The sequence below is a fragment of the Hippoglossus stenolepis genome, chromosome 2, assembly GCF_022539355.2.
Source record: "Hippoglossus stenolepis isolate QCI-W04-F060 chromosome 2, HSTE1.2, whole genome shotgun sequence".
NCBI classification, from domain to species: domain Eukaryota; kingdom Metazoa; phylum Chordata; class Actinopteri; order Pleuronectiformes; family Pleuronectidae; genus Hippoglossus; species Hippoglossus stenolepis.
The window spans coordinates 23,501,657-23,515,103 of NC_061484.1; the positions used below are offsets into that span (position 1 = coordinate 23,501,657).

The 13,447-nt window shown below is 42.6% G+C and overlaps 1 protein-coding gene across 7 annotated transcripts in view; it reads right to left on the reverse strand.

Annotated features, from left to right (window-relative positions):
• fat1a (FAT atypical cadherin 1a) overlaps window positions 1–13,447 on the reverse strand; it is a 74,405-nt gene that overhangs the window by 37,970 nt on the left and 22,988 nt on the right. For all 7 annotated transcript variants that reach the window (XR_004697695.2, XR_004697696.2, XM_035168743.2 and 4 more), the window contains exons 4-6: window positions 7,131–7,192; window positions 1,550–1,879; window positions 318–534 (exon numbers count right to left, since the gene is read on the reverse strand). Coding sequence is in view for 5 of the 7 variants with exons in the window: in XM_035168743.2 (XP_035024634.2) it covers window positions 318–534; window positions 1,550–1,879; window positions 7,131–7,192 (609 nt within the window). In the remaining 2 variants the exon portion in view is untranslated. The remainder of the gene's footprint in view (window positions 1–317; window positions 535–1,549; window positions 1,880–7,130; window positions 7,193–13,447) is intronic.

Genomic DNA, 13,447 nt, shown 5'->3' on the forward strand with positions numbered 1-13,447 from the left:
ACATTGTTATTTTTCTAACGTGGTAAAACAATTTCTTTCTCAAATATGAATTTACTGCACTTTGGCTCCTTCAGGCAGCAAACATGACGAGTTTCTACCAGAAAACTGACTCATCGATGCCACGACAAATGATTTTAAAATGCATAGAAATATATTTGTGTTCTAAATTGTTGTTTATTTAGTAATAGGTTTTTTACTTGACATTTCACACACAAACGCTACGTTAGTTCTTAAGTGCACTTAAGAGTTTCTCTATCTAAAGAGCAATTTTCTACGACAGAGCGTTTACACAGTGATGCGTGCGAGGGAGGCAGTACCTGTGATCTCAAACCACACGGTAACATCAGAGGATTCCGTGGCGACGACGCCAACCATGTGCGCCACGGGGTCGCTTTCCATTACAGAGAAAGTGAAGGGGGACTCCTCAAAGACCAGGGGAGCTGCGTCGGCTGGCACTACTGGTTTTGGGATCCACTCGATGTGCAGGCGACAAGTGGAGGATTTCTGAGGGCGGCCATTGTCGACAGCTTTAATCTGAGAGAGAGAGGCAGAGAATGAAAGTGTTACACAGCGTTACGCATCTGGTTGACAATGAGTTTCTGCACAGCTCGCTAGCAGATCCTCTGCCTGGATCTTCTCAGAAGTAAATACACTGGAAAGTTTAGTTGTGCGGGTTGATGGTAAATGCTTGCAAATACAATACAACAATAGACCATATTAAAGCTAAAGCCCACTGGAGGCATAAATAGAAGCACTGATTAGTGGCACAAATCCACAGAACGGGCTGTGTTTCAATCGTAAAAGCATTTCCGTTCCCTGAGCCGTCCACATGGCAAGAAAACCTTGTATTCAGGAGAACAAAACACCTTTTGTAATGCAGTTCTTTTGTGAGCGCACCTTTTGTCAGGACTTCAATTACAGTAAACTGTGGAGAGAGAGAGAGAGAGAGAGCCGTGTCTTCGAGCAGCACTAGACACAACTTGTAGAAGCCTATATCTGGATAAAAATCACTTCAGGTATCACCGCTTAATGATTCACTGCAGTTTTCACAGCCAACTGAAATAACTCAACTCGGAGTAACATCCTTGTGGCAGTTTGACAGAACGTTGATTTTCACACATATAACACAAGTGTAATCCAAAGATTCTCTTCAAACTAGAATCACTGCATCGCGGATGTTTGCCTCCATCAACCGGTGGTGTGGCAGTTTTCCATTCATGTCTATCTAGATACCGTAGTTAAGCTGCTTTCAGACGTGCACTGGAAAGTTTCCTCAAAGTTTCCAGAGAGGCTGTTTGTTGTTGGCTTGTGCCCCAAAATTTTAAGTAGATGTTTTTGCAAACAACTTCCTACACCAATTAGCTTTTTGTCTCTCATACACAGATTTTTTACAACTGTATTTCAAGCATAAAAGCAAAAAAAACAAAGGGAGCTAGAAAGCATGGGAGGGGGGGGAGTGTAATAAACAAGCATCTGTTGTTAAGTTTTACTGCTCAGTGAGAGACTACCAGGCCGACGGCAGGATTCGGGATGGGGCTTGGATACTCACTGTAAGGATGTCGTATTCTCCGGCAGAAGAGAACTTCTTGGAAGACACCAGGCCGGTCTTGGGCTCAATAAAGAACTTCCCGTGTTCGTCTCCTTCCTCGATGCTGTAGGAGATTTCAGCGTTCGGCCCCTCGTCGCGGTCCGAAGCGATGACCCGATACACCGGGTCTCTCTTCGTGTTTCTCTCCCTCTCCGGCCTCTCCCGCTCAGGAAGCTGGATCTTGTAGATCTTCTCCAGGAACAGCGGCCTGTTGTCGTTCTCGTCAAGGACCCGGACGATGACGCGGACAGTGGTGGACTTAGCGGGAACGCCGTGGTCGGTGATGGTGACCTGGGAGGAGAGGTTAAAAGTTTCAAAACAGAGATAGACGTAACCCTCAGGCGCTTGGGACTGAAAACAACTTGAGCAGTATATTCAAAATACATAATAATATCACATATATTAATGAATATTACTTCTAATTTCCCTGCCTATAGATACAAATACAGTAAAAACTCCCCTGAATAGTTACGATGTTTGAGTTATGGAATAGGAGGCCGTGAATAAAGCCAGAGATATGACTTAACATTAAACATTATATAAAACTACCCTGGGAATTTGTACAGATCAAGACACCCCATTAGAAATTCACATTCCAAAGCTCAAAATTAATCAAAGAAAAGAGGGAAAAGGGGGGAAGCGTGTTTTTCCCCCCCTTCATCATCATCCTTTCATTCCTCCTCTTTCTCAGCAAGTTAACTGGCAGCCAAAATTAAAGGCACTTCCCTTTGAGAGTTGCTGTCAGGGGGTCTTCCCAATACACACGCTACTTAACAAAACAAATATACACCACTAACAGGCGGATATACAGCGCTGCTGCCGGAGACTAGTTGTTGTCTTTATATTTTTAGCCTAATAATCTGAAGTCTGAAGGGCGATGTTCTCATTTAGTCAAACATTTAATCATAAAGTGCTCAAACAGGATTCTTCACACGTAAAAATGCATTGAAGTCGTAAAGAAGGGACATTTTTTTCCAGAACTACAAATCTCTGAGTCTTATCGGGCAAATTCTCCAGCATTAAAAAAAACAAAACAACGAGATTAATCGGATTTTAGGAACAGAATTTTCAGCTAAAGAGAAAGAGGGAACATGCAGGACTTTAATAACAGAGATTTTAGTCCCCTGGTTGTGGGGATTGTTCAGTTCAAACCGCTTCTGTCCGGTTGGATGTGAGCTTTCAATCTCCCGGGTCACTGTTTTATTAGGCCACATGATAATAATAATTTCATAAAGCAATTTTATGCATAAATGTGCATGTGGAGAACAAGAATCTGGTGATTTGGCAGCGACTTGAGGCACAATAACAAAATCAGGAAGTATTTATTTCAGTGTCAACTTCATTCACTATTATTCAACAATCAACTATTTATAGGGTTTGGTATTTGTTTCTTTTTCCGATACCGACGTTAAATTGATAATTTTAAATTGGTACAGCCAGAAAACGTTATGTTTAAACAAAACAAAGCAAAACGATAACAGCTTTTTTATCGCTAAAGCAAATTGGAATTTGAAATTTGACTGCAAACAGTTTAAACTATATTTAAAGTAAATATACAAATATAAATAAGTGGAAAACTCAAAAACAGAACAAAAACCTAACCCATTTAAAGTTTAAAGTAGTTTAAGTGCTTTCACGTTAAATACAGCCACATTTCCGGGCCGTTTAGCTCGAGGTTTAAGGAAGCTACTAGATTGAGGTGTAATGTTAACTTGGCAAATGCAGCGATGTTTACGTTACATGTAAGCAGGAAAACTATTTCAGTTCAAAGTCACTGTACCAAAGCATCGGAATCCGCACTGCGATTTGGTTCAGAAGGACCCGTAGGTACTGGCCATGTCTGATTCGGTACCCAACCCTACTTATTTAAGAGATTAAATGTTAAATATTATTTCTGTAACTGCAGTAGATGAAGACCCTCTGTTGCCCCTGAGGAGTAACAGCCTGTAGATCGGTGTCTTCAGATAAACAAGATTTGCTTCACTTGAAAACATTCCTCATCTGAAATATGTTTTCCTGTGATCACGATAACAGTACGTTATATATATATATATGGCTGATACACGAACCACCCACCAGAGATAATTATTTTTAATTAGCTGCACGACTTCATCCTGTTCTCGCCGGCTGCACTGACTCTGCCGCAGTCTGTCACACCAGCAAAAGAAATGACTTTGCCCTGCTAATAAACATCAAGACTTTCTGCCCTCGACTAAACACCAGGGGCTTCTTTTTTCCCCAAATCCCAGAAGGGACCCGGTATAAAAAGACAGTGTCGCACAACTGCATCATTCATGAAGCCTTAATTTAAGTCCTGACATCAAAAGTTACTGGCGGCGGGGGCTGACGCTTTGAGATCCGCGCCTCGATTCAACTCTCCGCTGTGTCTTCGGACATTTCACTGCACAGTCTGAGGAGTTTAATCAAAAGCAAAGAGCCACACGCTGACCTACACAAACACAATGCTCGTACAGTCCTGGAAAAGGTTGTGTGTCTTGCGCAGCGCCGCAGTCATTTAAAACCATCTGCTAAGTGCTTCACCAGGAACAGTCAGGAGTCCGGGGCCAGGCACACACCATTTGGTGCCGTCGTCTCAATTACTGAAATAATGTGTTTTTGTGTTTCTCGCAGTGTCTGCAGCTGTCCGTGCGATTCACATGAGCAGAATTAATTAAACGGGGATGACAAGGAGCCTGAATGTGAATGTGTCTCTCAGGGAGGATTTGTTGGTTCCCATCCTGAGCTTTGTAATGAGGATTTTCTGCTTTGTAATGAACATTTTCACAGTTGTTTTTTTTTAAGCCGAATATACAGTATTTAGGTTTAGAGCCTGATAATATGCATTGAATAAAAAATACACTGAAAAGGAAAAAACAATAACATGCAAAAAAAAACCTTGTACTAGCAGTTTACAGTCACAACTGCTGTGTGGGCGTGCGAGTGGTGCACTATATCTACCCAGCTATCCATCACTATATGCCTCTCTTTGGAACCCATTTCATCAGGAGCCTTTGTTTGATAATTAGGGAAACTGCACAAAAGGCAGACAAGTTGCACCAGAGGGGTTTTGTCTCTTTGCATGAGGACAGAACGGCTGTGGAGCTGCAAACGGAGACAGAATACAGCTCCTCGATCTTTTAGCTTTTAGCTTCATCTGATTCAACCATATGTAAGTAACATGGTTTTATTGCATTCAGTTATAATTCAAATGAACTGGGAAGCAGGATAAGTTGTTTTGTAAGTTAGTAGAAATGACGTGTTTATTGTTTTGCAGTAATGAACTGTGGTGCAACTTTTAAACTCTTTATTGAAAAATGGAAAAGTTTTTGTATTGCAGCCGTGAGGTGATTCGTGCCAATAAGTCAATCGTCCCCAGGCTATGAAACTTGTGGTGCAGATTTGTACTTGTTTTTTTCCGTTCACTGATCAATCTGTAAAAGTGGAGAGGGTGGGATCTGATAACTTCGTCAAACACAGGCCCGGGCGAGCGACCTGTCTGGGGTGTATCCTTACTTCATGCCAACTGTATTTAACAAGAGGCTCCAGACAACAGATGTGAACAGCACCATTCACCTCCATTATAATGTGTTCTCCACAGTCCCAGGCTTGAATGCATGTCCTGGCATGTCCCACTTTTGCTATTTACCCACCCCCTCCTCCTCCTTCCTGGGACGGAGGCCTCTCATCCTGCCGCTAGAGCCCACACAGACCACCAGGAGCAGCTTTGCCTTTTTCTCGAATTCCCCCGCTGCCTTTCTGCCTTTAGCTCTCTCTCCTTTTCACACACAGGCACACGACGGACGACCAACCCCCACCCGTCCCGTCATAAAAGCCTGAAACCCCCTGCGCTCCCTCCACCTCCTCTTGGCATTTGGTGCAAACAATGCTGACACAGCCCCCACCCTAATTGCTCCACATGTTCCACATGGCCCCACATGTTTCGTTTCTTCTTCTACAACAAGCCAGTACAAAAACTTTCAACGCCAGCTCGGACTTCGATTTGATTTGCTCAGCCAGCCCCCGGTCGACTCACAAAAGGCATGTGCACGCACACGTTTTCTTCTGAGTCATGATTATCCTTTAATTTGCTGCAGTAGGATACGCTGAGGTGAGGGGAGCTCTAAACTGTCAGGTTAGGGGTCTGTCCTGCTTTATGAACGTGCAGCCCAATAAAAGCCTTCCTGCTGGATTCCGTTGACCAAAACACTAAAACTTCTCAAGTTGCCATAGCTACACGTGCCTCTTCAGGCTGAGTTCCCCCAGCTACTTTCCCTCTATTCCACAGAAAATGCTATTAACTCTAAATTATCCTCCAACTCATATTTTAAATTAGGCACAAATGTGCAAGTGAAACTTTTAATTTGTTATTTTTCCTGGAAAATTGCATTTCTTTGTGAATTACAGTATCTGATTAATCGTTGTGGGCTTTAGTAGGAAACACTACAAAGAAAAGAAAGTGTATTAGCGTGAAGAGGGGTGTTGAATGTGGCGTGACATTAAAGTGTAACAGAGTTTGAGCCGAGTGTCTAATGTGGTTATTTTAATGTCTGTCTGGAGGCTTTTTGTCAAATGAGACAAATGAACAACATTCATGAAGCGAGCGGAGGTGGGAGTGTTTCTTCTCTTTCTCAGGACACGACGACTTTGCATCAGACACTAATTCCAACCCAGTAATTCAACAGCTTTCAGCCACATGTTGGAAGTAGCAATTCTACGTCTGCAGCAAACCGCTAGATGGGGGAGCTCTGTCGTTTGCATGGGAACCTTTTTCTGACCCTGTCATCCAACAGTCTTCACAAAGTCAACAGGCACAGAAACAAAGATTCAACTGTAGACTCTTTCCTCAGGGATTTGTTTCTCAATTTAATTCATCAGCTAAATATTTCCCTCCAAGAATCCAGTCTTATTCGTCCCTATCATTTACTCAGTCCTGTAATTAAATTACATCGGTCCCGAGTATGAAATAGAACACTGCTCCAGCACCATATGCACCAGCGTTTAACGTCACCCAGTGATCACTGAATTGTGTAACTTCTAACAGTAATTAAAAGGCATCCAATCTGCTCCCTGTCAGCACCGGAAACACGATTAAAACACCTTGTTATGAGTCTAGAGTTCTGTGGTGAGAGGGAGGGAAGCATCAGGAGAGAACAGAGCAATTAAAACCCACAAGTTTAGACATTGACCTGTGGGTTTCCTGTCCCAGCTTGCTCCATCCAAGAGATGGAACAGTGGGACAGAACAAAGGAACAGTCACCGGGCTCTGCCGCACGCCTCCCACCTCTCCCACCTCTCCCTCCTACCCCGGCCGGAAATCAGTACAAGGAGAAATTATCCTCGAAAAGGACACTTACACAAGAAGACTCGTCTTTGTTGGCAACATGTGGAACTCAGCCAAAGCCAAGTACAATCGAAACACAGAGAAGTTGACCTTGCAGGTTTCTGATCGACAAGATACTAATTAATTTTCACACATGTTCAGATTCACAATTAAGTTTTTTTCTCCTGTAGACGTGAAAATCAGCCAAAACACGAAACTCACCTCAAGAATGTGCTCGTCTTGTTGTTCCCTGTCCAGTTTCCTTGACGTGGTTGAAACCAGACCTGTTGGCGACAAACGATAATAATAATTAACAACACAGTCATAAAATTGAATAATATAAAGCAACAGCCGAGAGATATCACATTCATATCGCTTTGTTTTATAGGAGCGATCATAAAAGCTCAATCGAGACTATAAATGATGCATCAATTCATTCAAGCCACACCAAATTACACACGCACCCAAAGATATCGTATCCTGAATATGACAGATTTTTATCTGTATTATTTACGATATTCACAAAAGGTTTGAGAAACTCAAAATATTTTTCCTGGATCTGCCCCCTGATTCAGATCCACACCAAAATTGAACGGGTTTGTCCCCGACCCAAACCACATCCTTCCACCAAGTTTTCCTGGTGATCCTTCCAGTATTTCTTGCAAAGTCTCAAGTAATAAGTAAGTAATAAAAAAAGAAATACAGTTAAATAATATAACTTGGGCCATTGTAGTTCAGGCAGAAAAAACAAATGCTCTCTTCTTTTCAAGAACAAAAACCAAAGAGATATTTTCAGCAAACACTGACTTCACTTTAAAAAGGAGTAGAAACAACATGTCACTAATAAAAAAACCCTTTCGAAAAATCCCCCCACTCACTGTTGGGTGACATAAACTGAGCCCTGCTGGTTATCTCATCAGTCACCCATGAGTTAAGACTCTGCAGCTGGGGGGGAGGTGCCGTCCCCATGGGGCCTTCCCTGTTTTCAGTCAATCCCGTTGCCAGACAGACCCACCACACTGCCTTACATATGTGAAATATCACAAAGGTCTGCAAATAGTGCCCAAACAGCAGCACGGCCCTGACACCCCGCTTTTAGTTCTTCCACAAGCTGACTAAACAGACAAGCCGGTCAGAAACCGCCCCGCAGTCCGCAGAGCTCTTTTTACACCAGAGGAAAGGGAAAACCAAAGAAAAGATCCCGCCGCTAGCTGAAGTGTTTCAAGGGTCTTTTTTGAGCTCTATCATTCATTTGAAGGAGAAAAAAAGGGACTGATGTCGGGTTAAATCAGTCGTGTGGAGTTTACTTTGATAAGCCAGCCGGAAAAAAAAAGAAAAAAGAAAGAAAAACACTAAAAATAAAACAAGCTGAAGTTCCTGGCTAATTTGAATCAAAGTCACAAACAAGGGAAGAGAAGAAGAGGAGGGAAGGATATTGCGACAGAGCTACATTATACGCGGCGTTCTGTTCTCACTCCCAGAGTAATTGTAACTTTGCAGAGACACCGAGTGTAGACATGCCAGCTTCAACCGCACCAGAGCCGACGGCCTGCCACACTGCGCCTGATTAGCATAAAGCAAAGGATTTCCGAAACCCAAACCAATCAATGGCACATATGCTCGCATCGAGAATAGAAGGCCACAACTTACATGTACTGAAATAGGCGTCCCTCAGCACTGCAATTGTGGCGCATAAGTGCAGCACTTTTGCTCCGCTGTTTTTTTATCGCATCCTACTGAGGCTTTATTTAATCTTCGCAGTGAGCTGCAAAGACCTGCTAATATTTGAAATCGAAAAATAAAAGAGCACAAAACATTTCCTGTGGGCGTAACCCGTGTTTTTTGCTCTGCTAGCCTAACATGCCCGAGTATTGATGGGCAACAAATGAAATGTTAATTCAGATGTGTCCCTCAGTGGGAGCTGTTTTATGTCTGTGTACAGTTAACACAAAGAGAAAACCTGCCTCCAGCCCATTTCCCAGTACTGTTGCATGCACCTCATCACTTAGACCTCCAACGACAAATTAAACTCATACTAGCTGCAGGATTTTCCTCTTTGCACGTTACATGACGTCCGCTAAAAAGTTAGCAGGGGAATCAGCATGGGTTACATCAGCGAGCGGGCTGTAGATTATCCCCATCAAAGCTAATAGTTCTGCTGTGTCACATCATAATAGACCACGCTGACTAATTATTCATGTGCTTAAGCCGGGCAGGAGCTGATGGACGATAATGTTTTCCAGCTCCCCTGCGCGTTAGGTAACTCTACTCACTGCGCATGTATTATAGAGCAGAATACAGACGACAACATTAACCATAGCGGGTCTCTGATTTATAATTCCTCTGCAAATCAGCTGCCTAATCAAAGCTTGGCTGGGTTTAATAACATATACACCGCTCGCAATGTAAACAGTACCGTCTCTGTGCAGCAGAGGAATCGCATGGCAGAGAATAAAAAACGTTAGCAAAACTGATAAAATCACAAAACAGCTGGGCCTTAATCCCAATTCCACTCCGGAGAATAGAGATGTGGTCTAAGCTCTGCCTTGTATGGGAAGTCGTCGTTTGCAAACATCATTTACACATTGATATTTGTCCGAGTATGCACGAGCATGTTCAATGCATCTCGGCTCAGGTGTCATCTTTCTCTGTTTCTAGATTCAAGAGCTTAGTCGTAAGCAAGCAAGCAACGGAATTTGTCAAAAGTCGCCCTCAGATCAAATTGTGCCATTTATAAAGGAAATATACAAGTATAAAAATAAGCAACTATATAACCAAATATAAATATAAGCAAAAGAAGTACAATTCTTCAATAAAATAAGTAAACATGTCTTTTTATCGATTTCTCAACTTTACACGTAACATATCACCTCCAGTCGTAAAAAAGGGATGTGTAGTTTCCATTTCTTTTTTAAAAAACAAGCCAGGTAAAGCTGAACTGAAAACTTTTATGGTTAACTTGCTGAACTGTGAAAAAGGCCAAACTGTCCCTAGCAACCCTCCGGTGGAGAACAGGCTCCGATTTCATGAACTGTTCCCTGCTGAAGTTTCAGTGACCAGGGTGATACAATCAGGAAGATGTGCGGGTAAAGACTCCTTCCAGATACTGTTGTGCCTTTGGCGGGGTGCTGACCTTCTCACACCGGGGGGCGGTGAATCCTGCCAACATGTGTTCTGAATACACATCTCTAATGCAGCAGGCAATCCTGTCATATAACGAGTAACCGATTTTAATCCTTCAGTTTCTCTCAGGTTCCTGTTTCCAGTCCAGTGTTTTCACAATAGGTGAACTGAATAGTCCCAGGATGTTAACTTATCAGTTATTTCATGATCCATTAATTATCTCTACCAAAGGATGTTGTGTTTTCACCCGACTGTTGGTTTATCAAAAACTACTGCACTGATTTCCATGGGAGGATGGAACATGGCCAAAAGAAGAACCCATTTTTCACTTTCTTTAATATTGTGAGTTTGTGCACTCTGTGACATTCACAACGATTTCCCAGGGAATAATTCATGGATTCTTGAGGAAGAAAATCCCACACGTTAAGGGGACTGATATCTAGGAGTGTGTGCAATTTTGTGCAGAACCAAAAATAAATCCGGATCTGGCAGATTTAACTGTGGTTTCATAAGGGGACTGTGCTTTGGCAGTGGCGTGCGCTCTACTTTAACTTCCCTCGTTATTTCCCTCGCATTTATCGCTAATAAAACTACCTTAGACACTCAAAGTAGTTGCTGATTAAACTGATCGTTTCAACCACGAGTTATTTAAATTCTACAACAGTCAGCTAAATAGTTTGGGTCATGGCCACGCTGTGTTTTTGTCTAAACCACAAGCTCGGTTTTAGTTCTCTCTCTGGTTCTCTCTCTCTCTTCTCCATCTTTAACATTTAAGTATTTTAGAATTTGTTCTATGGAGCATGAAACAAGCATCTGCCTCAAGATATAGACACGTCTGAGAAGGAAACATCTGAAACACAAAATAAGTTGCACTGACTGTCGATGAGTTTTGAGTTATTTTGATTCACGAGACATGTTGTGGATTAAACTGCTTTTGTTTGCTTCTGTTCCATTTCTGTCCGAGGCGCTGCCAGCTCACTGCCAGATCTCTGACCACAGGACTTGCCTCCCTCTCTAATATCCTGGCACTGGAGTTACTCTCAGAGAAGTGACTTGTTTACAAAAAAGAAGAAATCTAAACTTGCAAAGAACAAAAAATCTATTTAAACTCATCCTGCTCGCCTGCTTGCTCACCAGGAACGGTCTTCGCTGGCATTAGCGTTCAAGACGGTAAATGGTGCATACCTCTCTATCTCTACCCTAAACGCTAACTATGTGTAAAATGATTGGTTGGTGAGCCAGAGCTCGCCAGTGAAGTCTGCACTTCCAACCCACAGCTTTTGTCACAACACACACACATATACACACACACACACACACACACAGAGAAGCCATGCTTAGGCGTGGGCCGCGCTGGGCCGACAGTAATTATAGCCATGCTGTTTTGAGAGGGGGAGAAAAACAACAGCAAAGCAGCAGTGGCACTCTCAAGCATGTCCTTGAGCTCTACAACCGCTGCTCCAAAATGGAGGCCTGGGGGGAGTTAAGAAGTCTAGGACATTGTTGGGGCTTATTCATACCCGGGCTTTTGCTGCTGTGATTAGCCGTCTAGAGAGTGGTACACAAATTTATGTGACACACATTTAGCCGTGACTCCAGACTATCGGGAATGTGCTGGGTGTCCGCAGCGGTTGGACTTTGCCGTGCAGTTTTGAAGACCTTGAGGGATAACAGCAGGCCATGAAAATTCATTATTAAAAACTTGGCATTTCTCTGGAGTGACGAGAATGTGGAACATGGGCTGCAACATTTCTTATTCCAAAAAATCCAATGTTCAAGTCCTAACAACGACAGCAATATTCTCAGCTTCATTATGATTGCAGTGTCTGTTGCTTTGGCCTAAGACAAAACTGTGAACGGTGGCTGTTTTCACTGCTCGTGGTGCCATCGACGCTGTCATATGCAAACTGTGGTCCTCCAAAATCCAAAGGACTGTGGGAGTTTTTAGGGATTAGCACTTCAAAGTTGCTTTCTTTATAACGGCCTCCAAACTACAGCTCCACACAAGCTACTGGTCGTTCCCATTTACTAATATTCCAATGAACATCATGTTCTGTCACCTCAAAACACAGAATTTGACAGATGCAACAAAGAGAGGCCGTATAAGCTAACGCAAACACTCTCGCACAATCTGAAGTTCTTTGTAAAAAAAAAAATGAGTAAAAAGGCACTGGGGGGAGCGTTGTTTACACTGGGATTGCGATGTCTCACCACCGCACAGCTGCAAGGATTATTTGTAATCTGAAAAGACAACGACGTCATGGAAGGATCGGGGCTACAGGGGAGTCAGGTTCCCGAGTGCTTGTGAAAGTAAATGTTATGTGGTGTTGTGTGAATGGATGGGCTGTTTGGAAGCTGGTGGTAGTTTTGATTAATATGTTTATGAAGTGTATGTTATGTACACATACAATCCTGGAGTTATGCAAGATTGACACGACAGATTTATCATAAGAAGTATCAAAACAATTTTAGCGTGTGGCTGGACTGTTTGCTTCTAGTACAGTTTACTTGGTGTTTATTCTCAAGTGGTATTATAGGAAGATATGAAGTCTGTTTAAATTACTTTCTCTTCTCCCTCGTAAAATTTGGGGGATTTCACAATGACCATTTTGCATCCGTCAAATTCACAAATATGTAAAACTAGCTATGTCCCATTGTTGTCTTCTCTTTTGAGTTAATTTGCAAGTTAGAATCCTGCCCCTCTGACAATCAGACACACTCGCTGATGACTGCAAACATTTTAAGAGATTAATTACCTTGCTCTGGAAAAGGCAGATAATTAATACAAAATTTACCTGTAGAACTAAATGTTTTTACGGCGCAGCTTCGTCTGTTTAAAGGCCTGAATGGAAACTCTGTTTTTGCAGCTTAATGTTCCTCTGTTAACAACCCTAAGAATACAATGCTAGCGGGGGGTAAATGGTGCAGTAGAGAAAACAGAGAAGTACGGACATGTGTTATGTCATCTCTAAGTCACTAAGCTTCTAGAATCCAATATTTCAGAACGACAACCTCCTGATAAGACCGGACTTGTACATGGTATTTGTCCATACGAATGGCGCTAATGCCAACAACCTACTTAGGACTCCATTGAAGGATTGTGCCCTTTAATTTTGCACATACAGCAGTTTACAGTGCATACATACAATAGACCTTCCGCATCTAAAGTGGTTGCCTGTATGCTTCACTTGAGTGGAAGAGATCACCCTAATGGCATTTTGTCATGCACCAACAGGATTGACTTGGTCCATTTAACAGAGGGGTCTTAAGAGCACTTCCTCGCCGACTCTTGGGATGAACGTTTTAAGTGATAAGACGTACAAATTAAAACACCGAACATTGTAACTCCGCTGTGTGATGATAGCTTAACGTTTGGAAACATGTTTAATCTGCTCAGCTGTCGGGGCTGCATGTCG